This window comes from Eumetopias jubatus, unplaced genomic scaffold (genome assembly GCF_037043125.1).
Source record: "Eumetopias jubatus isolate StellerSeaLion01/CBP00866 unplaced genomic scaffold, mEumJub1_p1.0 scaffold_15, whole genome shotgun sequence".
Lineage (NCBI taxonomy): Eukaryota > Metazoa > Chordata > Mammalia > Carnivora > Otariidae > Eumetopias > Eumetopias jubatus.
The window spans coordinates 5,042,781-5,067,720 of NW_028274821.1; the positions used below are offsets into that span (position 1 = coordinate 5,042,781).

A 24,940-nucleotide genomic window follows, 5' to 3' on the forward strand; every position below is an offset into this window, starting at 1 on the left:
GAAAGCTCAGCGCCTGGGCTGTGGCCCCTCATTCACCTAGAAGCCACGGTGGTGACAGCCTCTTGCCTTCAGTGCACGGCAGCCGATGGGAGGGAAAACACGGGGTGCTTAACACATCCTCCTGCCGCATCTCCTTACAGCACCAACACACCACACTTTCCCGAGGAGTGAGAAGGATGTTTCGTGTGGGGTGACCTCCCAGGCACTGGGACTTTGTTCTGTGCAAGTGGGGCCCCCTGGATAGATTTTCCTTTGTACATATTTTGACACTTTATTCAGGAAGGGGTGGAGGTAGGAGAGAGGCAGGTGGTGGTGGGAACGCACAGTCCGCCGTGCACACGGGAGGGAATGCCTAGCACCCAGCAACGATCTGGGGATCGTGGGGTACTGTGTTATCCCGCTAAAGCGAATTGCCCCCTGGCATAGGGGATTCCGATGTTCCATCCCTTTATCACAGTCCCTAGGTAATCGAAGAGCTTAATTTGTGTACCAGTAGCACCTCCTCACTGCAGGTAAGGAATAGGAGATGTTCAGGGTCTTAGCTGTGCGTGTGGAAGCCTGATTGGCAGGTGGGCTGCCGCACCTGTGGGAGAGGCTGGTCCCGGGGCAACATGCTGGAGACGTCATGATGTGTTTACTGAACGGTGCTTCTCCACACCGGTGATGCCATGCTGATGATACTTCCTGGCTTCAAGAGAGATTACAATTGACAGGGAAGGATGGTGAAATGCAGGCAAGTGTATCATCAGTAACTTCTATAGAACTTTACTACCAACTAGGATGAGCTAGGATACAGGACTTTGAGTAGTTCCTCAGAGATTTAAACCGATCCATAGAAAATTTCAAATGTGGAATCTCCACGTTAAAACGATCAGCTAAATGCCAACGCCTAACTTTTAAGTTTATTTTTGTGACTATTATAAAATCACACCCAGCTGCAGAGTAACGTCCCTCAGACTGTTAGTTAGCTCTCAGATAGAATACAGAAGGACTTCCATTTATCAACTGTTAGTGGGACCCTCGGACAAAACAGTGGAACCAATCCTGTCATGAGAGGTGGGGAAAGACTGCATAACTGTCACGGGTTGGAGGACACAGAGGAGACTCAATGTCAAAACAGGATCCTGCTGCTGAAAAACGGAGTTAGTGGGAACACTGGGGATATCAGAATAAAATCTATCATTTCATTAATATTGTACCCGTGTAAATATCTTAGTCTTGATACAAGTCCCATGATGATGTAAGATGTTAACTGTGGGGGAAACTGGGTACAAAGTGGACAGGAATCCCCTATACCATGTTTGCAGCTCTTCAGAATAAAAAGTTTAAAAATGCATTACAGAACAACCAAAACTGCAGCATATTTGGGATTCTGGGTCAAAGGAAAAGGCATTGTGCTCGCGGTACAGTTGAGAGGAAAATTTGGAATATTTGAACAAAGATTCAGTGCGGGAAACCAGGGTAGAAAGAAATGAGAAAGAATCTGGGTTCTAGAGAACTTGTAAGCTTTAGACTTTACTGAAGCTTGTGCGTGAACACGTTGTGTGACTAATGGAGGTCGCGGTCAAGAAATGTATGTGCCCGCCTCCTGGGGATGCCCCGCACCCTAATGCAAGTGCCCCACTTCCGTGTCCCTCCCAGCCATCCTGTGACCGTGTCACACACCTCCTGACATACACTCAGCCCTACTGGTGTTAGCAAACCAAGTGTGGATATCAATAAGAGCTCCTCCCCAGAAGATGGTCAATGTTGTCTAATGCATTAGACCTCATTATGAGAACCTCAAGGGAGGTGTCAGAACAGTGTCAGAAAAATTGTTTTAAAGACTCCTTTTGTCATATTAGGCATTATTTACATTACTTGTGTTTTCTAGACACAGATAATTAGCAAAATATCGGTTCCAGAATGTGTTTCAAGCTTATTTTCCAGTTTTTTATTGCTTATTAATTTAAAATCAGAAAATTCAATGTCACATCGAAATCCAAATTCAAAACTCATGTTTCTGTGACACCAGAAGAACAAAATATGTCAACAACACATCCTCGGGGAGCTCTAACTTTTCTGTTTCTCATCTGTTTCTCACCGGACCAGACAAAGCATCGTGATTTCTGCTCTGCGGCTGTTCTCTCCAATCCCTGAGAACGTCCTTCTTACTCACTCGCTCTGGGTTCTCCCTCAGCCTCCCTGTGGCCTCTCAGAGCTCTCCCTCCCTGCGCAGAAAAACCTTCACCTCCATCCCTGTCACACTGCATTTCAGATCGCTCTTTGAAATGCCTGTTTTTGGCATGAATCTGTAAGCATATCGAGTGTGGGGTTTGGCCATCACCACTGTTCTCATCCCAGCATTCAATACGGTACTTCCTCGTGTTGGAGTTCCAGAATTAAGCTTTTCTAGTTCTACCATGGTCTGAATATTTTCCTTTAGGTCCAGCCAAAAGTAAGTCATACATACAGGCCAGTAGAGACACTCGTTTCAAGCTGATGTGGCAACATGGTGTTTGGTTGTCCACCTGTTGCCTGGGACCACTAGACACCGGAGAGTCAGGGGTTATGCGCTAAAAACCAAAGCCATTAATGATGAATGTAGGATTCATCTGTTTACTTAACCCATGGTTTTGAGTGCATGTGTGTGTGTGTAATCATGGAGGGTTATATGTTCCAGAATTTGAAACTACGATTCTCATAAATTTTATTTATGATCCCATTCTTACAGGATAATATAGCTCTTAAAGATTTCTTTCCCTTTACTTTTTTTTCCTGTTTCTGTTTCCACTCAAAGGGGCTGGTGGCTGGTCTCCACTTGTGTCAGATAAATACCAGTGGCTGCAGATTGACCTTGGAGAGAGAATGGAGGTCACAGCTGTGGCCACCCAGGGCGGCTACGGGAGCTCCGACTGGGTGACCAGCTACGTCCTCATGTTCAGTGACGGCGGGAGGAACTGGAAGCAGTATCGACAGGAAGAAAGCATCTCGGTATGTTCCTTCACTGAGAGCCCTCTCTCAGAGTATGAATTACCCCAATTACTCCATGTTGCCGCAAATCTGTCAGATCAAATATAGAGATGGAGCCTCCTAAAGTACTTGAAAATGTTTTCAAATGAATATAAGACACGTGTGGCATTTTAAAATACATTGCCCATGTATAATTTATGAAATAAGTAAAAGTAAAATAATTCTGTACTGTAGTGAAATATGGAAAAACGTCTTCCCATTATTCCTTAACATAGTGTGAAATCGAAGGAATGAAGTCACATACAACCTACTGTATTTTTTGTTCCATAATCCAGTAGCTGATATCACCTTGCTGTTGTTCAGTTAAGGAAATTCATTTTTCTGAGTCCTCTAATGATTAAGTGAGATTTCTGAAGGACCCCAAACATTTAAAAATACACATAATGGGCAGTCTCCCTATGGATGATGGTGTGTTGAGGGACAAAGGTCCAGCTCCAGCAGGAACTTGGGCACTTGTGTGGCCCCTTGTAATTCATGGGGGATTCTTTGGAATCATAACTACTTTAAATTATCTTACAGAACTGACGTAGTTTCTGCTTCTGATGACATACAGTTGCTTCTTTGAGAAGAATTAAATTTTGCTTGCCTGACTTTTTGAATATTAAAATATATGAAGTTTATTACATATTCAGCATTTGGAGTCTTCAAATCATAGTCTGCCCTGAAGGAGGAGCTCTGAGAGTAGAGTGTGGTAAAGATTGGCCTTGTTTGCAGTTGGTTGATGGGGCAATGGATGGAGGGGTGTGGCCCGAAGAAGATTTGTCAGGTGGCGAAGGAATTACTTTCTTCTTATTATTAAAAATACACTTGGGGCACCTGGGTGGCCCAGTCGGTTGAGCTTCTGACTTTTGGTTTCAGCTCAGGTCATGATCTCAGGGTCCTGGGATTGAGCCCCGCATCGGGCTCCACGTTCAGTGGGGAATCTGCTTGAGATTCTCTTTCTCCCTCTCCCTCTGGCTCCCCCTCTTCCCCACTCACATGCACTCTCTCTCATGAATAAATAAATCTTTAAAAAAATACACTTTAACTGGTTGCCAGGGGCTTGGGGAAGGGAGGAATGGAGAATTACTGTTGAATGGGGACAGAGTTTCAGTTTAGAAGATGAGAAAGTTCTGGAGATGCATGGGGGTGATGGTTGCCCAGCAGTGTGATTGTTAATGGTATACAACTGCATGCTTACAAGTGGCCAAAGCGGTAAATTTTATATTATGACTATTTACCCACAATAAAAAATATACAGTTTAGCTTCCATTTAATTTAGGCTAAGGATATTATGTAACTCTTAAAAAATTTTCTTGTCATGGTAAGAGGAAAAGTAGCAGGGAAAAAGCCATTACTTGTTAGCTCAGAGCTTATCTATAACACTAACAAGCAACAAAATTTTAGTACTCGTTTGGTAACAAATTGGCCTCATTTGAACTTCCTTAGAACTCTTGTTACTTAGTACAACTTCATAGATTATGGTCTATTTAATTTTTTATCTCTGGACCTCTTTATAGTTCATCAATAAATGTTGATTTCAATTGAATTTAGAAGTAGTCAGTTGTCTAATATTAGGTAAAAGAACAAAATAGGAGAGAATTTGTGTTTGGGGGGCTGGGTGACCTAAATACCCTAAACACGCGTTTGCCAAGTGTGTGATCAGAAGTAGATATTGATGTTGAGCTGATTCTAAGAACACCAGGTCTAAACCAGGGTTAAGATCAACATTAGTTAAGAATGAATAACAGTTAAAGCTTAATGAAGCATCGATGTATATGGAGAACATTTGTTTCAAATTAAGTCTTGTTTTTCCGAAATCAGGTGTTAATGCATGCTTATTCTTAGTTGTATTAATCAAGGTTCATATTTTTACCCCCATCCCACCCCAATACATGGTTGCAAAATTGTGACAATTCCTGTTTTTCAGCTTAGCAGCTTGGGGTGAACCATATATCCAAGCACCACCATCTGGCACCTTGTTTAAAGGAGCCCAGGGGAAGTAAGGGTCAAGAACAGTGGCATTATTGATCCTAGACCACGCAGGTGAGGATGTATGCTTGGACCCGTCAGTCCTACGGGCCATCACTCAGTCAAGACTGGTGTCCCACACCTGGGGAGCTCGCTTACAGAGACTCACCTTCTCCCTCTGTGTCCCGAGCACTTCACGGTGCCTGAGCCTGAGCAGAAAGTTGGTAAATGTTTACTAGATGAATGCACGAGTGGAATCTACCTTTTGACAGGACGCTTCTCTTGAGCTCCCTGCTCTGCCTGGCTTTGAAGCCCTTTGTCTCAGCTCAGGGGTTCTTGAAGCTCCAGTGCGGGCATTCCTTCTGCATTTTGATCTCCTCTAGGAAAGGGACTCATCCTTGCATTTCCTTCAGCCATCCCCACAGCTTAAGTGAATTAATCTCTCTGCCCCTGACTCCGTATATGGCTCACTCTGACCACAGTGAGTCGCACTAGTTGATACTTATGCGATTATACCTACAGTTTCTGGAAGAAGATCAGGCTGATTTGGCTGCTCTCTGGCCCCTCTCACACAGAGTACCTGCCCTTAATCCTAAAGCACATACCCTCCCAGAGGCTCTACCCATTCTTCAGGTGCTTGTTTTTAACCTATGTATTGCTGCCATTAATTTGAGAGTGAATTTCGTATAACACCCAGTGCTCCATGCGATACGTGCCCTCCTTAATACCCATCACCGGGCTAACCCAACCCCCCACCCCCCCAAAACCCTCAGTTAGTTTCTCAGAGTCCTTAGTCTCTCATGGTTCGTCTCTCCCTCCGATTTCCCTCCCTTCATTTTTCCCTTCCTTCTCCTAATGTCCTCCATGCTATTCCTGATGTTTCATAAATAAGTGAAACCATATGATAATTGACTTTCTCTGCTTGACTTATTTGGTTGGTAACAAATTGGCCTCATTTGAACTTCATATAATGTTGCCATTATATCAGAGTGAATTTAAGATTCTAAAAAATTTCCTTGAAATATTTACACTCTTTATTAGCAAAAGTATTATAGTCATTTTCTTAATTTTTGTGCTACTACTCTAAAACATTACCAGGCACTTGGTGGCCCAACACAAGACAGAGCCATTATGTAGGTCTAAAGTCCAGTACGCCTGGCTGGGTCCTCTGGGTAAGGTGTTGGCAGAGCTGCATTTTTTTCTCCTCCAAGGTGTCTGGAGATCCCCAGGATCTCCAGGTTCTGCGATTCACGGGGGGACTCACAGGACCAGTGTGTAGTCATAAAACTATGATTTATACAGGATAAAAAGCAAAATGAGTAAAGGAAAAAGGAGCATGTGGTGAAGTCCATAGGAAACCAGGATAAGCTTCCATGAATCCTCTCCAAGTGGGGACGCGTGGAATGTGCTGAATTCACTCCAAAACAAGTTATAGCAATCCATGTGAGGTGGTGTCAACCAGGGAGGAGGCTCATTAGAGACTCAGCATCCAGGGTATTTACTGGGGGCTGGTCACATAGGCACCCTCCTTGCAAGACCCCTTGGAAGATGGGTATTAAGTATAAACTGCACTGTTTGCATAAACATTAGGCACAGTGAGCCACTGTCATTATTAGGGTCTTGGGAGTGGGCCAGCCTTGAGATCTGAATCAGTCTAGGTGATTTGGGAGTCCAACCACACTGTGAAGAGGATGATTCAAGTGGTCTCTGGCTCAGCTGTACCTAAGAGGGAGCCCTGCCCCTGCCTCCCCTCCACCTTCCATGGGTTGGCTACTGGCATGTATTTCCCTATATAGAAGGATGGGTTCAGAAGTCTGGGGAAGCCTTCTGACTTGCCTGGCTCCGGCTGAGGGACCATCTGAAAACTCACATCTGTGGTTGTTGGAAGAGTCCATGTCACCTGGTGGCTCCCTCTACCCCACCCTACGCACTGAAGCTCCTGAGCTCTGGGTGGAGCCACGTAAGGACCTAGTGGCCACCCTGATGGGCTGACATGGGCTTAGAAGGGAGGGATGCTGGGAGGGCCATATTTTCAAATTTCCTATTCTTCATCTCTCTTTATGATCCTGTGCTTTCTTTTATATTTCTCTGCTTTCCTCTGCATGTACATCACATCTTTCTACTCCTATCCTCCCCTTCTCTCCAAAAGAGAGGACATGGATTATCATGGGCCCTACAACTCAACAGGTGGCCCACAGTCCATTAGCATCACCTGGGATCTTGACAGAAATATGGAATTTCAGCCCCCACCCTGGCCTACTGGATCCAGATCTGCATTTTAACAAGATTCCCAGAGGATCCCAGAAGTGCTGACTGAAATGACCCAAGTCCCATCTGTGGGAGAGATTGTTCTGTTCCTTAACTAACCATACCTGCCTGGATCACAGGAGATCGCGCCTCTGCTGGAGGACACAGCTTGTCCCACGCACATGTTACCCTGAGCACATGATCCTTCCTGTAACGGGACCTCATTCCATAGTCCTTTGGCTGCAGAACACCCTCTTTCTCCCCAGTAGCCTCTAACCTAGTGGAACAAAGCCCAGAGTGTCTTCTCATTGTGCTTAAAGTGCTTAAAGTTAGTACCATCTTTGAGAACTGTATTATTTCCTGGATCTGTACATTTTGCATTAATTAGGGTTTTATTCTTTCCATTATAAACTCATCAGAACTCAAATTCAAACACTATATCTCTCAGGAATTCAAGATGGGGCTGTTACTCAGAACGCACTGACAAGTTAGAATTTAAGTGGATTTTTCTTCCTATGCAGGATGTTTGTGTGAGAAAGGCATTCATCTAAGAACAGACTGATAAAATGTATTTGAAAAAAAAAAGAAAAGAAATTATTTGAAGTAAACATAGGATCGAGTATAAATAATTCTATTGAATAATTTTTTTTTGCCTTGAAAAAAATGTGTTATCAGTAGGTCCTTGGGTGAAAATAAAAGAGAAATAGCAAACCATTTGAAACTTTATTCTCCTTTGGATAGTTTACAACCTAAACCAAGTAGAAAATGTCGACTAATTAGTGAGGCTAATTAATATTGTGTTGAAAGACACAACAACCTTTTAGTGCTCTCCAAGAGCAACAAAGGTGACTCCAAAGATTTAGGGTAGAAGAAATGACAAGAAAATATTGGAAACAAGACAGATGGGTTGGGGGGGTGTTTGTTACGTCTGCAGTGGTTTATTTATTTGAGAGAAGGAGCTGATGCAACTATAGCAAAATATTCGCCTTGTTAAATCCAGATCACAGGTATGTGTGTGTTTGCTTTTTAAGATATGTTTGAAACGTGGCATAACCAAAAAAAACCCCAAATATTGAATTCAGGTTTAAAAGAACCATGGTTACTTGGTATAAATAGAAAAATCCTGAGACCCATACATGATTTCAAAATAAAGAGGAGTAAGAACTGTGTCCAATCGTGATAAGAGCAACTTGAATCAGAAATAAGGAAGAGTGTTTGTGTGCAAGGAAATAGGCACTCTGCTAAGTAGGAAGCTTTGCTGGGAGCTGAAGTGGAAATTCACCTGACACAGGTTCATATTAGTTCAGTCATTTAAATCCGTGTTGGTTAATTTCAGGTCTAGGTGCATACATTTATTATTGAGTAGACGACCCAACAGAGCCAAGCCCCACTTCACATGGGTGGTTGCAGAAAGGGTCTGTAGGGTCTGCAAGGTCAGACATGGGGCTTGTGCCAACGCCAGGCTCACCAGTTCCAAGTTCAGCTCTGAGACCGATTGGTTTATAGCAGAACGGGAGCAACACTTCAACGATTCTGTTATCAGTCACTTCTGTTTACTCAGCCTCGTTGGGGGCATGTGTGTCTCCCTTTTAACCATCCAGCGCATCACACACAGCATATTGATCACAGCGACTCTACCGTACTTCGTTGATTGCGCTTACCATTGTGGACTGCGATTGGATTTTCTATACGTGTGTTCCCTTCCTGGGCTCTGAGAGCCATTAGGTCAGCAATTGATCTCCCCGGAGGCCCAGGCTTATTACAGTTTCTCAATAAAGGGCTGTTGGATTGAATTAAGGGAAAGTTGCTGTTGTCAGATAGACCTCAACCAGATAGGTAGTTAAGGATATGGAAACCTTAGCCAACCATGGGACACTGTTTACACAGTGGGAGGCTTTTGGTGCCAAATCTGAGAGTGAGAAGAAGTTTAACACTGCTTCCCCACAAAGCTGTACAAGGATGATGCCCTATTGAGCCTAAGGTAGTCCCATGTGCCTTTAACTGCAGGTCTCAGTGACAATAGAGATAAATGCTGGATTCCATCCATGGAAAACTCTCAGAGCACCTGGAAAGGTTGAGGCAGAGAAGTGCATGAGCCATCTGAGCTGCAACCACAAAGTAACCAGGGGCTCCCCAGAGGCAGGGTGTCCTGTAACAACTGCTTTTGTCAGTGCTCCCTGCTTTAAGTGCAGAACTAACTAACTTCTTCCCTTCCTTCCTCCCTTCCTTCCTTCCTTCCTTCCTTCCTTCCTTCCTTCCTTCCTTCCTTCCTTCCTTCCTTCCTTCCTTCTTTGTCAGTGATAACCCTCCCGAACCCGAAAAGCTTCACTCTGTACTGAAATTGCTTAGACACTCCCCTTTTCTCACTTCTCACACACTACTCTCTTTTACTCCATTCATTCATCTCGTGCCCATTTCACCTCTGTTCTGGAGGCAGGGACTCTGACTTGTTTCTCTCTCTATCCTTTGTACCTACTTCATTAAAAGTAGGATTTTTTTTATTCATTGAAAGAGCACAAAAATAAAAACGCTTTTTGTGTTAAGCAAGAAAAGCGAATGATGGAAAAATTAAATTCTTACCAAAAAATTTCTCCAGCAGCACAGTCATTGAAAGGAAATGCCGCTGAGCTGAGTCTCAGGGAGGTGGAAGGCAGGGAAGCTCAGGGAGCATCTCCAGCAGGATCTCCTAGAAATTCTTCCTGCCTTTTGCAACTCAGGCAGCTCAGCTTAGAGGATGTTGTACTAATAGTTGGTCTCAGATGGAGTGACAATCAACTCTACAATTTCTACAACTTGCACAGATACTGTAAATACACAGAATGCATGAGGGTGGTGTGTACTTCGGGCTCTCTGTGGAGGATTTCCTGGGCCTTTCATTTTGACATAAGAAATTCAAAAGTGGCTTGGTGCCAGACTGGTTGGGGTCTTGAGGAGATGGCCGCTGCGTGAGGGGTAGTGGTTGAGACCACTGTTGTGTTCACATCTCCTGATAACTCCTTTGGTTTTTTTTTTTTTTTTAAGATTTTATTTATTTATTTGACAAAGAGAGACACAGTGAGAGAGAGAGCACAAGCAGGGGGAGTGGGAGAGGGAGAAGCAGGCTTCCTGCTGAGCAGGGAGCCCAATGCGGGGCTCCATCCCAGGACCCTGGGATCATGACCTGAGCCGAAGGAAGACGCTTAATGACTGAGCCACCCAGGAAGGAAGGAAGGAAGGAAGGAAGGAAGGAAGGAAGGAAAGAGGTTTGTTAGTTCTGCACTTAAAGCAGGGAGCACTGACCCATAACTCCTTTGGTTTTATGCCCACCTGCAGTAAGAACAATTTTCTGCCTTTGATGCAGAGCACATTTTATGCATTTGTATAGACAAAGGCAGCAATGAAATAAATAATAATATTTTGCAAAAGAGGATGTCAGGTTATGAGTACTTAAAAAAATGTTAATGTTGCCAGTCTTAAAACTCTGAGATGATGAGGATTTCTGATTAGCAATCCTCAAACTTTCCAAGCAGTAAGGTCGGGGCATCAGTTCAGAAGCTGGATGTCATCTAAATATTCCCTCAGACTGAGAGAGATATTGGTGTAGACCAGGGGTCGGCCAACTTTTTCTGTAAAGGGACAGATAACAAATATTTTCAGTTTTGTAGACCATACATTCTCTGTTGTGACTATTTAACTCTTCCATTGTGTGAAAGCAGCCACAGGCGTTATGTAGATGAACAAGTGTGGCTGTTTTCTAATAAAACTTTATTTACAAAAACATGCAGCCAGCTGCATTTGGCTCTGGGCTACAGGTTGCTTGATCCCTGGTTTAGTCCATTTTGTATCTATTTGAGGTGTGAGGTAGGGATCCGGGTTTATTGATTTTTTCCAGATGGCTACCTAGTTGTTCTAGTATCATTTATTGAGCAGTATTAAGCAGGGAATAGTATTAACACTGATGTAAAATAGAGCCTGTTCACCAATCTGAAATAGATCAGTGCTTCTCAACATTTCTGTCATGAAGGTCCTATGGGTGAGTTGTCTTCATAAATGGGTTGTGTTACTTAGGTAAAAAGTAGTCTTTCCCCTTATTTTTTGTTCATCTTCGGATTAAGTTTTAGACTTCTACTTCTGCCTTATTTCAGAACTTGTCTCAGAGAGAATCGATTTGGAGTTTCCCTTACTTTTGAGAATATGGAGGGCTTTTTAAAAGCACTTATTTCACGTGACCTTAAAAGATGAATGTGTTAAGCCCTGCTCTCTAAGTCTCTATCCTTACATTCTCAGGTTATTAAGTGCATTCTGATAGAAGAGGAAATAATATAAGAGGCGTAAAAATTAGAAATGAGGATAAATTATCATTATATGCTCTTTGAGAATATAAGAAACTCTCCTGAGAAATAATTTAAAAAAATAAAATAACTCAGCAATGTACCTCCTTATGAAAGTAATTTCCAAAATTAATTAATTTCTCTTTGTACCTAGAAGTAATTAGCTAAAAGATAAAGGAACCGTGGACCTCATTTATAATAGAATCACAAACAATAAAATTGACAAGAAATATGCTCCAATAAATATTTAAGACACCATTAAGGGGCATAAAAGAAAAGTGGGATTAATCCCTGTCCTCGGGTATCAAGACTTGATAGTGTAATGATGTATGCTCATCCTAAACTAACCCCGAAATAAAATAAGGTCTTTCTAAATTTCTTTTTTCCTTAAAGATTTTATTTATTTATTTGAGAGAGAGAATGAGAGATAGAGAGAGCATGAGAGGGGGGAGGGTCAGAGGGAGAAGCAGACTCCCTGCTGAGCAGGGAGCCCAACCCGGGACTCGATCCCGGGACTCCAGGATCATGACCTGAGCCGAAGGCAGTCGCCCAACCAACTGAGCCACCCAGGCGCCCCGAGGTCTTTCTAAATTTCATCTTAAACTGTTTTCATGCAGAAATATCCACAGCAATTGGTAAAAAGAATAGTATGAAAGGGAGTTATTCCTGTTAAGTTAGTAAAATGCCTTACAAAGTTTAAATCTAGCTGTTTGAAACTACTTAATATTAATATTGTTTATATTAGCATATTAATGCAAAGATTAGTGAAGAAACACAATAGGATTGTTAATTAATTATATATTTATTAATAAATATATTTATAGAATTAGCAAATAATAAATGTGGCATTTCAAATCAGTGACAAAAAATGGATTATTCAATAAATGATACTGGACAACCTGGAAAAAATAAATAAAGGTTGATCCCTATTTTATACCTTAAATAGATACAATTTAAAATAAATCAGCCACAGAGAAAGGACTAGATGCAGTTAGAAAATGTTTTGTATGGATAATTGGAGAGAGCATGCTAAGCAAAATGGGAGACCCAGATGCTATAAAAGAAAAGACTGATAAATCAGATTAATTTGAAAATGATGTGTGGAAAAAAAATGCCATGAGAAGACACCAAACATAAATTGGGGAAAATTTAAATATATATGACAAAGAGCGAGTTTTCTTCATTTATAAAGCATTCTTATAAATAAATGGGTAAGATTTAAAAAATCATTTAAAAATGGGTAAAGATAGGAGGTGGGCTGGCTCAGGAAAGCAGAGGCAGCGGGGGAAGATGGCGGCGGCTGTACCACAGCGGGCGTGGACCGTGGAGCAGCTGTGCAGGGAGCAGCTATCCAAGAAGGACATTATCAAGTGTCTACAGGACCACGGTTCAGATTCATTTCTTGCAGAACATAAGTTATTAGGAAACATTAAAAATGTGGCCAAGACAGCTAACAAGGACCATTTGGTTACAGCCTACAACCATCTTTTTGAAAGTAAACGTTTCAAGCGTATTGAAAGTATAAGTAAAGTGTCTGAGCAGGTGAAAAATGTGAAGCTTAATGAAGATAAACCCAAAGAAACCAAGTCTGAAGAGACTCTGGATGAGGGTCCACCAAAATATATAAAATCTGTTCTTAAAAAAGGAGATAAAACCAACTTTCCCAAAAAGGGAGATGTTGTTCACTGCTGGTATACAGGAACACTACAGGATGGGACTGTTTTTGATACTAATATTCAAACGAGTTCAAAGAAGAAGAAAAATGCCAAGCCTTTAAGTTTTAAGGTTGGAATAGGCAAAGTTATCAGAGGATGGGATGAAGCACTCTTAACTATGAGTAAAGGAGAAAAGGCTCACCTAGAGATTGAACCAGAATGGGCTTATGGAAAGAAAGAACAGTCTGATGCCAAAATTCCACCAAATGCAAAACTCATTTTTGAAGTGGAGTTAGTGGATATTGACTGAAATAGCAATGCTTCGGATATAAAGACATCAGCAACAATAAAGCATGGCTTTGAAGAAACTTATATAACTAATTAGAGCTGGTTACTCTTGTAAGGGAAAAGTCAACTGGAAAATTCAGGAACTCCGATATTGTTTACCCAATCCCCAACTTTTAATATATGTAATCCATTATAATTCCCTAAAGTTTGAAATATTTTACTACAGCTGTGTAAAATATTGGTTAAGGAGAAATGACTTTCCTTTTACCTCCCCTTGTAAACTAAAAGGCTCAATAAAAACATATTCAATGTCAAAAAAATGGGTAAAGGTAGAAATAGGCAGTAAACAAAAATGAAACAGAAGTTTATAAATGCGTGAAAAGTTGTTCACTCTCACAAACCCTTGGAGGGTGATTTCCATAAAATTAAATAAAAGTGTCCCAAACACCTGCTGTTTAGCTCTGAAGATGACAATCCCAAAGGAGCAGCACCTTAAGTCCCCTCAAGATACCGTCTACACCGAGTAGAAATTCTGGTTCTGGGAATGAGTCCCACGGGGACATGTGAGCTGCACAGAAAGTGCTTATGAGAACGGTGCTCACGTCCTTGTTTCTGGTCACGATCCGGTTCTCTGCCAGTAGATGAGCACATAGATAAAGTATGATACCTCCATTTTATGGAAAGGTATAGCATTACATAGAATGCATTCCTTTGAAAAGAGGGAGGTAAATCTATTTATTGACAAAGAGCTTTAGGAAACATTATTTTAAAGCAAGGAAAAGTGATGTGTACGTACACTGTTCTCCCATTCGAAGTTCCCGAGATGAACAAATACATACATATGCATGCAAACATATGGAATAATTCTGGAAAGATACACAACAAATTAGAAATAGCATTTCTCACTATGGGGAAAGGGCTAGAGGCTAAAAATACACAGTAATTGTTATTTTTAAACTAGAGGTATATATTGCTGTTCAATTAAGTACTAGGTGTTGAAAGGATTTAAAAAAACAAAGAAAATACAAAATAGTTTTTTTTTATTGTGGTAAAAAACAAAACATTAAATTTACTATCTTAACCGGTTTTGGGTGTTCTGTAGTGTTAAGTATATTCATATTGTTGTGCATTGCATCTCTAGAAGTTTCTCATCTTGTAAAACAAAAGGTCTGAACGCACTGAACACAAATTTCCCCTTCCTCCTCTCCCCAGCCTTTGGAAACTACTTTTTTACTAACTGTTTCTATGATTTTGACTGCTTTAAATGCTTCATGTAAGTGGAATCATATAGTATGTGTCCTTTTGTGACTGGCTTATTTCATTCAGCATAATGTCTTTGAGATTCATCCATGTTGTAGCATGTGACAGGATCTCTTTCTTTTTAATGGCTGCATAATATTCCATTGTATTGATATACCACATTTTGTTTATCTATTGCTATGATCTGAATGTTTGTGTCCCACCCAAATTCATCCACTGTAACCCAAACCCCCAATGGTGATGATGGTATTAGTAGGTGGGACCTTTGGGAGGTGTTTAGGTCATGAGAGTGGAACTCTCTTGAAAATGATAGTGCCTTATAAAAGAGGCTCAGAGAAATCTCTACCCCGTTCTGCCCTGTGAGGACATAGTGAAAGTGTGCAGCCCAGAAGAGGGCCCTCACCTGACCATGTTGGCACACCAGCCTCAGACTTCCAGCCTCCAGAACTGTGAATGGTAAATTTCTGTTGTTTAGAAGGCACCCTGTCTCTGGTATTTTGTTCTCCTAGCCTGAACGGACCAAGATATCAATTCCTCCATCAATGGCCACTTGAATTGCTTCTACCTCTTGGCCATTGTGAATAACACTGCATTGAACATGGGTGTGCACCTGTCTCTTGGAGATACTGCTTTGAATTTTTTTGGATGTATACCTAGAAGTGTAATTGCTGAATACGGTGATTCCATTTTAAGTTTTTGAGGAAGCTCCAAAACTCTTTTCCACAGCGGCTGCACCACTTTGCATTCCCACCAACAGCATGCAAGGGCTCTACTTTTTCTGCATCCTCGTCTACACAGTGGGTTTATATGGTTCTCTTACCCTTGAGGTTTGTAGGGAGAGGCAATCCCCCATGGACCCTGAGCGGTCCTAATGTCCTTGCTGGATGTGCCAAGAGCTCAAGACCCTGGCTGTGGTTTATGCAGGCTCTATTCAGAGTATATCAGAATAGCAATCCTGAGAGATGAGGGGCTGCCTCCACCAGACTAAGTCCAGGTTTGCTTCTGCTCACTCTAAGTGGATCCCCCCAAGCTCCGTGCTCTTGTCCTCTAAAGCAGTAGGACCCTTTGCATCTCTGTGGTACTCAGGAAGGCATGATGAGCTGACCCCTTATTCACAAAGCCATGTCTTCTCTGTCAAGTGCATGGCTTCCAAAATGGTGTCATTTCCCAGCTATTTTCCTGGATGACCATGACTGACATGATGCCCAGTGTCTCCCTGATGGCATTTGGAAACTTTCAGTTACTGACTTTTCTCTTTCATGGTGCTTCTATGCTGGCCTTTCCCCCCAGATTATACCCTTGACATACATTGTGTCAAATCTAAGATCTATAGGCTCGTGGCTAAAAGTCATATCATTCATGCTGTCTTTTTATTACACATAAAAAAATTAAAAATATGCTCGCTACTTATTTGAGATTGTCAGCTGAAATGAGGATTTAGGCTTGAGTGTCCTTCGTGTAAATAGAATCTTAAGTCATCTCCACTGTGAATATATTCCTATTATAGGCTTTTTGATGATACAGATAAGAATAAATACTATTCCAATTTAAGGAAAACTTTTTTAGGTGACTTTCTGCTTGCATATAAAAGGGCAAGCTGCCTCTGGAATTACGGTACAGAGATCTGCTTGGAGATGAGCATGTTTGTTTGTCCTGTGTCATTCATCAGGTGAGCTTCACACCTGAGACACCCGCTCCCCTGCCAGTCATTTTCCCAGTTAACGCTGTGCTGTGCTCAAAACTCTCTGTTTACTTTCTTATTGGCATAATCGTCTTTTTCCTGATGCCCTTGAGGAGAAATCAGTTAAAACTCTCAAAGAGCCCAGTTTTGAAAAAGAGTCCAAGGTCAGAGCCCTTTTCCACAAGGAGCTGTGAGCAAGAAAGGAGAAGGGCAGGCAGCGGAAGTCCCAGAACTTCGCCTCGCATTACGTCTGTGACCAAGAGAGAGAAGTTTAAAATAAATCCCATTTGATGTGCATTAGGCAAATGCACTTTATTTGGATTTGAAGTCCCATCTTCTATTGTGTATGTTTTAATGGTCTTAATCATTCAAACCTGAGTGGCTTATCTTCCTTTCAGAGCTTTGAACATTGTAACGATTCAATAGCCTTCTTTCTTAAAAGAGAGAAGAGAAAATTTACAGGAGCAGCGGAAAGAGACCCCCGGGGAGCTTGCATGCATGCTGCAGCAAAAGCTTTATTAGCCAAAGTTCCCACTGAGGGAAAATTCAGACACAGGAAAAGCTTGCAGAAAAGTGTCCTGAAAATGGAATGCAAAGTTACTGTGGCAATGCTTTTTCGCTTGTACACCCCCAAATAATAAGTGAAATGCTCAATGCATTCATTACATTGATAATAGATTTTCTATCCTTAAATTTAATAAATCCATTCATTGATTATTTAAGGAAGCACACAGTGATCTCCTGGCTCTCTTGGAAAACCTGCCTCTTAGATGCTCCCGGGCACATTTAGGGGGAAAGAAATTAAGGCTATCCCTGTAAGATTTTTCCTAGGTACTGTTGACTAAGTACCTAGGGCTTAAAACAACAGAAATTTATTCTTGCACAATTCTGGAGGCTAGAAGTCTGAACTCAATCTGTTGACAGGGCCACGCTTCTCCTGAATGGTCTAGGGGAGAATCTTCCATGTCCTTCTCATAGTTTATGATGTTGTTGGCGATTCTTGGGGCCCCTGGCTTGCAGATGCATCACTCCGATGTCTGCCTCTGTCATCACGTGGCATCTTCCTGTGTCTTCATGTCATCTCCCCTTCTCCTCTTGTCTTTCCTCTTCTTATAAAGACCCAGTCATATTGGATTAGGGCCCATCCCAATGACCTCATCTTAACTTGACAATTGCAAAGACCAGATTTTCCAAATAAGGTCACATTCACAGGTCCCAGAGTTAGGATTCCAACATATCTCAATGTGACAATGGCTAGGAAGGACAAAGGTGGCTGTAGTCACACGATATTTATGGGACAGGAGGAGAGATACTTTCTCATATTGATGGTTGTGACCATTTTTTATAAGGGAGGAAGAACGGGTGCCTGGGTGGCTCAGATGGTTAAGCGTCTGCCTTCGGCTCAGGTCATGGTCCCGGAGTCCTGGGATCAAGTCCCACGTCGGGCTCCCTGCTTCTTGGGAGCCTGCTTCTCCCTCTGCCTCTCTCTCTCTCTCGCTCTCTCTCCCTCCCTCTTTCTGTCTCTCATGAATAAATAAATAAAATCTTTAAAAAAAAAAATAAGGGAGGAAGAACAATCGTCTGGAATTGACAGGAAATTGAAAAAAAAAATGCTTTTGGACTCCCTGGCAAGTAGAACATGGGAAAATGAGCAAACAGCACCCCCAAGTGCTACATGGAGTAGGACTCAGAAAGGGAAGCTGGTGTGTGAGTCAAGGTGATGCATGGTGGCTGGCATCTAACATTTGCTGAGTGTTTATTGTGAGCCAGGCATAGTTTCAGACATTCAAGGTGCATTATATCATTTCATCTTGTTCAACAAGTGTCTTCATGTTACAAAACAAGAAACTGAAGCTCAGAGTTACACAATGGTCAGTTTTGTTGCTACCCTTGCATATTGTTGGATATGATCAATGCAGTCCTTTATTTTCCTTTTCGTTATTGTTCTTCTTGTCACCTGCTCAGGAGACACCAGAGGATGGTTGTGCTCTTGGTGAGGTAGAGGCAGATCTGGGTCACCCAAGGCATAGGTTTTGCAGGTGAAGGTGCACCCAAGGACAGTGGTCAGGAGATGTCTGGGGACTTGCTGCCCTCAGGATCCTCAGTGGCATTCCAAAATGATGTGTTTGGGCTACCGTCCCAGCCCAGCCTGTGCCATCTTGTTCAGAGTTCTCACACGGTGCCTCTGCTGATTCTCTCTCTCCGGTGGGAGTGAGATGTAGAGCAGGCATGGCGGTTGCCTCCAGGTTTGGGACCCAGCAAAGAGAGCCGCTCAGCATTGGGAAAACGCGTTGCCTGCCTCATCCAGGGCTGTGGACTCGCTCAGCATCTTGGTTCGGGGAAATGCAAGACAGTGAAGTCTGCTATACTAGACTTGCCTCTGGTTTTCTGTGGCTCTTGTTTGGACACAGCGTCTTGGAGCTCGGTTCTCTCTCTGCCTTCCTGGCTTTCATATCCTTTCTCTCTGAAGCCCTTGTAATAGGAGAACCCTCCTCTGCAGCCCTTACACATCTTGGTCTCTGGATCACTCCAAACCCAGGGCCTGGTCCTGGGGAACCACTGCAGGCCAAGAATGAACCCGGAAGATTCGAGAAATCAGGCAAGGGGACGCAGGTGAGAGGCGGCCGGGAGGTCCTGGCACCACCCGCACGTGCAGAGCCTGAGACTGACGGCTTGACTGTGCCAGCCTCCCTCCATCCACCCCTGGCTGGGGGCTGGACAGCGCCCCAGATCCAGTGCTCTCCATTCAGCAGTTGTGTCATTTTCAAATCTCATTTTAAGTTTCCTTTCTCGCTCACACTTTGCAGCTGAACATGCTTCAGTTTTGCTTTCTGCTTTTTTCTCCTGATTTTAGCATTATGACTTCCAAGTTATACTTTTTTTTTTTTTTTCCATTTGCTGCTTTCCTCTTAGACATTTTATGTTGTTTGCCAAGGGCTGATTTTGTTACCTCAGTCCTGCTTAGCCTATTTGGCAGCCTCTTGAGATGATTCCTCTCCTGCTTTGTGTTCCCCAAGAAGCGGAGTGGGGACAGGCTCACAGACAACCTTCTGGGAGAGGCTGCTACCCATTCTCAGGGCGGAGGCAGTTTCGGTCAGACCTGGCTGCTCAGCCATACGCACCACACCCGGGAAAATCATAAGAGGATGGGAGGTGGAGTCTTTGCTTTTATCCTGATGGAATCATGGGATTGTAACTTCCTGTGTTTCAGTGTTTTATTTAGATTCATGATTCAGAGTTCATTAACCTGAAGATGTAAAGGTGTTGGTGCTGAAAACACCTAGATTAAAAGAGTGGGCATTTTGGGTGCCTGGGTGGCTCAGTCGGTTAAGCGTCTGCCTTTGGCTCGGGTCATGATCCCAGGGTCCTGGGATTGAGTCCCGTGTTGGGCTTCCTGCTCAGCGGGGAACCTGCTACTCCCTCTGCCCCTCCCCCTGCTTGTGCTCTCTCTCTCAAATAAATAAATAAAATCTTAAAAAAAAAATGGGCATTTTGAGACCTTCACTGTGTGAAGTTGGTGGGTATATTCCCACTGTGTGAGTACAGGTGAGAAATTGTGTCACGCGTTCTGCCACTCTATGACTCTAAACGAGGTGCGATGGCAGATGGGTCCCGTGTCACTGATGTGAAGTCGGGGATGGGCACAGTGGCAGATGCCCAGGGTGACCAGGAGATCTGCGCTGGGGTGCTGGAGTGGGTGGGGTTCCCCATCACCCCAGGGAATGGGTTTCATGTGCAGGAATTGGGTTTCTCACTGGATCACAAATCAGGCTGGGTCTCCTTCACATGAATGAAAGCACATCTTTTGTTTAAATATTTTTTACTGTGGTAAAATATACATAACATAAAAGTTACCTTTGTAACTATTTTTAAGTAGATGGGTCAATGGCGTTAAGCGTATTCACCTTGTGCGTCACTGTTACCACCATCCATCTCCAGAATCCTCTCCATCTTCCCAAACGGAAACTCACTCCCCTTTAGATACTAATTCCCCATTCCTACTTTTCTCCAGACCCCGGCACCCACCATTCCATTTTCTGTCTCTATGAATTTGACTCATCTAGCTACCTCATCTAAGTAGCATCGTACAATTTTTGTCCTTTTGTGACCGGATATCTTACATAGCATATTGTCCTCAAGGGTCATCCATGCTGTGGCGTGTGTCGAATTTCCTTCATGTTAAGGCTGAAGAATGTTCTACTGCATGTATATGCCACAGTTGGGCTATCCACTCATCTGTTGGTAGATACTTGGGACTGTTTCCACCTTTTGGCTGTAGTGAATAATGTTGCTGTGAATTTTGGTGAACAAATACCTCTTTGAGACCTTGCTTTCAGTTCTTTTGGGTATATACCAGGAAGTGGAATTGCTGGATCATATGGTAATTCTATTTTTAATTTTTTGAAGAACGGTCTGCTTTGCTGCACTGTGTTACATTCCCACCAGCGCACACGGGTTCCAGCTCATCCTCATCAACACATCTATTTCCCATTAAAAAAAAATAGCCAAAGGGTGTGAAGTGGTATCTCACTCTAGTTTTGATTTGCATTTCTCTAATGACTACTGATACTGAGCATTTTTTCATGTGCTTATTGGGCATTTGTATATCTTCTTTGGATGAATGTCTGTTGAGGTACTTTATGCATTTTAAAATCGAGTTGTTTGATTTTTTTGTTGTTGTTGGGATGTATGAAGTTTTTTATATATTCCGGATATGAACCCCTAATCAGATATATGATTTGCAAATATTTTCTGTCATTCATGGGTTGCCTTTTCACTCTGTTGATAGCATTCTTTGATGCACAAAAGTTTTAATTTTGATGTATTTGAATTTATCTATTTATCTTATGTTGTCTGTGCTTTTAGTGTCATATCCAAGAAATCATCACCAAATTTAGTGTGATAAAGCTTTTGTCCTGTTTTCCTTCCCGAAGAGTTTTTATAGCCTTAGGTCTTATGCTGAGGACTTTGATTCATTTTGATGTTTTTGTATATAGTATAAGGTGAAGGTGCATTCTTACTCCTTTGCATACTAATATCCAATTTTCCCAACATCAGTTGTTGGAAAAACTGTCCTTTCCCTGTTGAATAGTCCTGGCACCCATGTTGAAAATTATTTGTAGATCACTTTGGGAAGCATTGACATCTTAAAAGTATCAAGTTTTCCCAAACCTGAGCATGGTGTGATTTTCCGTTTATATGTGTCTTCTTTCATTTATTTCAGCAACATTTTGTAGTTTACAGTGTACAAATATGCTGCCTCTTGGCTAAGATTAGTCCAGTGTATTTTATTCTTTTTGATGCTGTTGTGAATGGAATTGTTTTCTTAGTTTCCTTTTTAAATTATTCATTGCTAGTGTATTGAATTGCAACGGATTTTTGTATGTTGGTTTTGATCAACTATCACTGATTAGTTCTAAAAGTGTTGTTGTTTTCCTGGAATCTTTAGGGTTTTCTACATATAAGATCATGCCGTCTGCAAACAGAGGTAATTTTACTTATTTCTTTCCAATTTAGATCCCTTTCATGCCTAATGGTTCTGGCTCGTACTTCCAGTACTATGTTAAGTAGAAGTGACAAAATCTGGCATCCCTGTCTTGTTCCTGATCTTAGAGGAGAAGCTTTTAACCTTTCACTGTGGAGTGTGATGCTCACTGCGGGTTTTTTCATATATGTCTCTTATTATGTTGACGTAGTTTCTTCTATTCCTAGTCTGTTGAGTGCTTTTATCATGAAAGTGTGCTGAATGTTGTCAAATGCTTTTTCTGCCTCAATCGAGATGATCATGTGGCTTTCCTTTCCTTTTGTAATGTGGCGTATGACACTAATTGTTTCTCGTATATTGAATCATTCTTGCATTCCAGGAATTAATCCCACTTGGTAATGGTGAATAATCCTTTTCATATGCTGCCAAATTCAATTTGCTAATATTTTGTGGACGATTCTTGCACTGGTCTTAATAAGGGATGTTGGTCAGTAGTTGTCTTTTCTTGTAGTATCTCTGGATTATGGAGTAATGCTGGCCTCATTGAATGAGTTAGGGAGTTCTCTCTCCTCTTCATATCTTTGGAAAAGTTTGAGAGGATTGGTGTTAGTTCTTCTTTAACTTTTGGTAGAAATCACCAGTGAAGCCATCAAGTCCAACGCTTTTCTTTGTAAGGAGACTTGATGACTGATTCGGTAGCCTTACTTGTTATAGGTCTGTTCATATTTTCTCTTTCTTTTTGCATTAGTCTTGGTGAAGTTTCATGTTTCTAGGAATTTATCCATTTCATCTCGATTATTCAATTTGTTACCTTGCAGGGTTCACAGTACTCTCTTATAACCCTTCCCTATCTGTAAACTCTGTACTTATGATCTACTTTCATTGCTGTCTTTAGCTGTTTGAGTCTTCTCTCTTTTTTTATTAGTCAGCATAGCTAGTGGTTTGTCAATTTTTGATTTTTGAAGAATCAACTCTTGGTTTTGTGGATTTTCTCTGTTTCTATTATCTATTCTGCTTATCTTGTTTTGCTTATCTTATTTTTATTCTCTATTTTGCTATCTCCCTTTTGCTGATCTTTATTATTTTCTTCCTTCTGTTAGCTTTTGATTTAATTTGTTCTTCTTTTTCTAGTTTCTTATGGTATAAAGTTAGGTTGCTGATTGTGAGATATATCTTCTTTTTCAGTATAAGCATTGATAGTTATAAATTTCCCTATGCTGCATCCCATAAGCTTTAGTAGGTTGTGGTTTCATTCCCATTTGTTTCAATACATTTTCACATTTCCTTTGTGATTTATTCCTTGACTCATTTGTTGTTTAAGGTGGTGCTGTTCAATTTCCACATATTTGTAGATTTTACAGTTTTCCTTCTGATACTGATTTCTGGTTTCATTTCATTTTGATCAGAAAAGATACTTTGCATGATCCCCATCTTTCTAAAATTTTTAAGACTTGTTTTATGGGCTAACATCTGGTCTATATTGGAGAATGTTCCATGCCTTTTTGAGAAAGATGTGTATTCTACTGTTGTTGGATGGAACGTTTTGTAGATCTCTGTTGTGACCAATTGGCTTATAGTGTTGTTCAGGTCCCCTAATTCTTTACTGATCTTCTGTCTGATTGTTCTGTCTGTTATTGAAAATGTGGTATTGACGTCTCCTTCCGTTATTCTAGATCAATCTATTTCTCCCTTCAGTTCTGTCAGTGGTTTGATATGTTGGTGCTCTGATGTCGGTTTGCACCTATATTTATAATTCTTATATCCTTTTGGTGAATTGACCTTTTATCATTGTATAATGTTCTTCTTTGTTGCTTGAAATGCTTTTTGCCTTAGTCTGTTTTGTCTGATATTGGTATACCCATCCCTGCCCTTTTGGTTACTAATTGCATGGAGTAGCTTTTTCTACCCTTTTTACTTCCAAACATATGCTGTGTCCTTAGATCTAAAATGAATATCTTACCGATAGCATAAATTTGGATCCTGGGTTTTTTTGTTTTTATTTTTGGTTTTGGTTTTTTGGTATCATTCTGCCGATTTATGTCTTTTGATTGGGGAGCTTAATTCACTTATGTTTAAAGTGATTACTGGTAGGGATGGCCTACTATTGCCATTTTGCTAATTGTCTTCATGTCTTAAATGTTTCGTTCCTCCTTTATTGTCTTCTTCTGTATTTAATTTTTTTACTCATTTTGATTTCTACATTTTGATTTAATTCTCATTTCCTTTTCTGTAAATTCTGTAAATATTTTCTTTGTGATTTCTATGGGGATTACAAATAATATCCTAAAGTTATAATAATCTTTATTTGATAAAGATTATTATAATCTTTATATGATATATAATCTTTATATGATACTTAACTTTATTGCATACAAAAACCCTTTGTTTAGCTCTTCCACCCACAGTTTATTATTTATTTATTATATATTTACTTATTCACCCACACTTTATCTTATTGATGTCACAAATTACATCTTTATATATTTTGTACTTATTAACATAGATTTATAATTATATATATATATTTATAGCGATTTGTTGTAAATCTTGTAGAAGAATAAAAAGTAGAATTACAATATATGTCAATAATTTCTTAATAAAAGTGAAAAAGAGTAACAAACCAAAATTACAATAATACTGTGCTAATTTTTATGTTTGTCCATGTATTTGTCTCTCCTGGAGAATTTGATATTTTCATATGGCTTTGAGTTGCCATCTTGCATCCTTCATTCCAACTTGATAGACTCTCTTTAGCATTTCCTGTAGGGCCGGCCTAGTGATAATGGTCACTCTGTTTCTGTTGATCTGGGAATGTCTTTATTTCTCCCTCATTTTTGCATGACATTTGCCTTATATAGAATTCTGCCTGGCCTGCATTTTTGCCTGAGGAATCCACTGATAATTTTACAGAGGATCCCTTGTATGTGATGAGTCACTCTTCTCTTGGTGTGGGTCTCTTTGTGTTAATCCTACTTGCTATTTGTTAAGCTTCTATTTCTATATCCATGTCTTTCCTCAGATTTGTGAAATGCTTGGCCATTATGTCTTTCAG

At 41.2% G+C, this 24,940-nt stretch overlaps 1 protein-coding gene and 1 pseudogene across 3 annotated transcripts in view; both read left to right on the top strand.

Moving 5' to 3' along the window:
- LOC114219815 (contactin-associated protein-like 3) overlaps positions 1–24,940 on the top strand; it is a 185,826-nt gene that overhangs the window by 40,159 nt on the left and 120,727 nt on the right. For 2 of the 3 annotated variants that reach the window (XM_088019136.1, XM_088019135.1), the window contains exon 3: positions 2,780–2,973. In XM_088019136.1, coding sequence (XP_087875262.1) covers positions 2,780–2,973 — 194 coding nt within the window. Of the gene's footprint in view, positions 1–2,779; positions 2,974–24,940 lie in introns of those variants that run through there. The other variant, XM_028117407.2, reaches the window with a different exon arrangement.
- On the top strand, positions 12,756–13,513 carry LOC114219816 (peptidyl-prolyl cis-trans isomerase FKBP3 pseudogene; annotated as a pseudogene).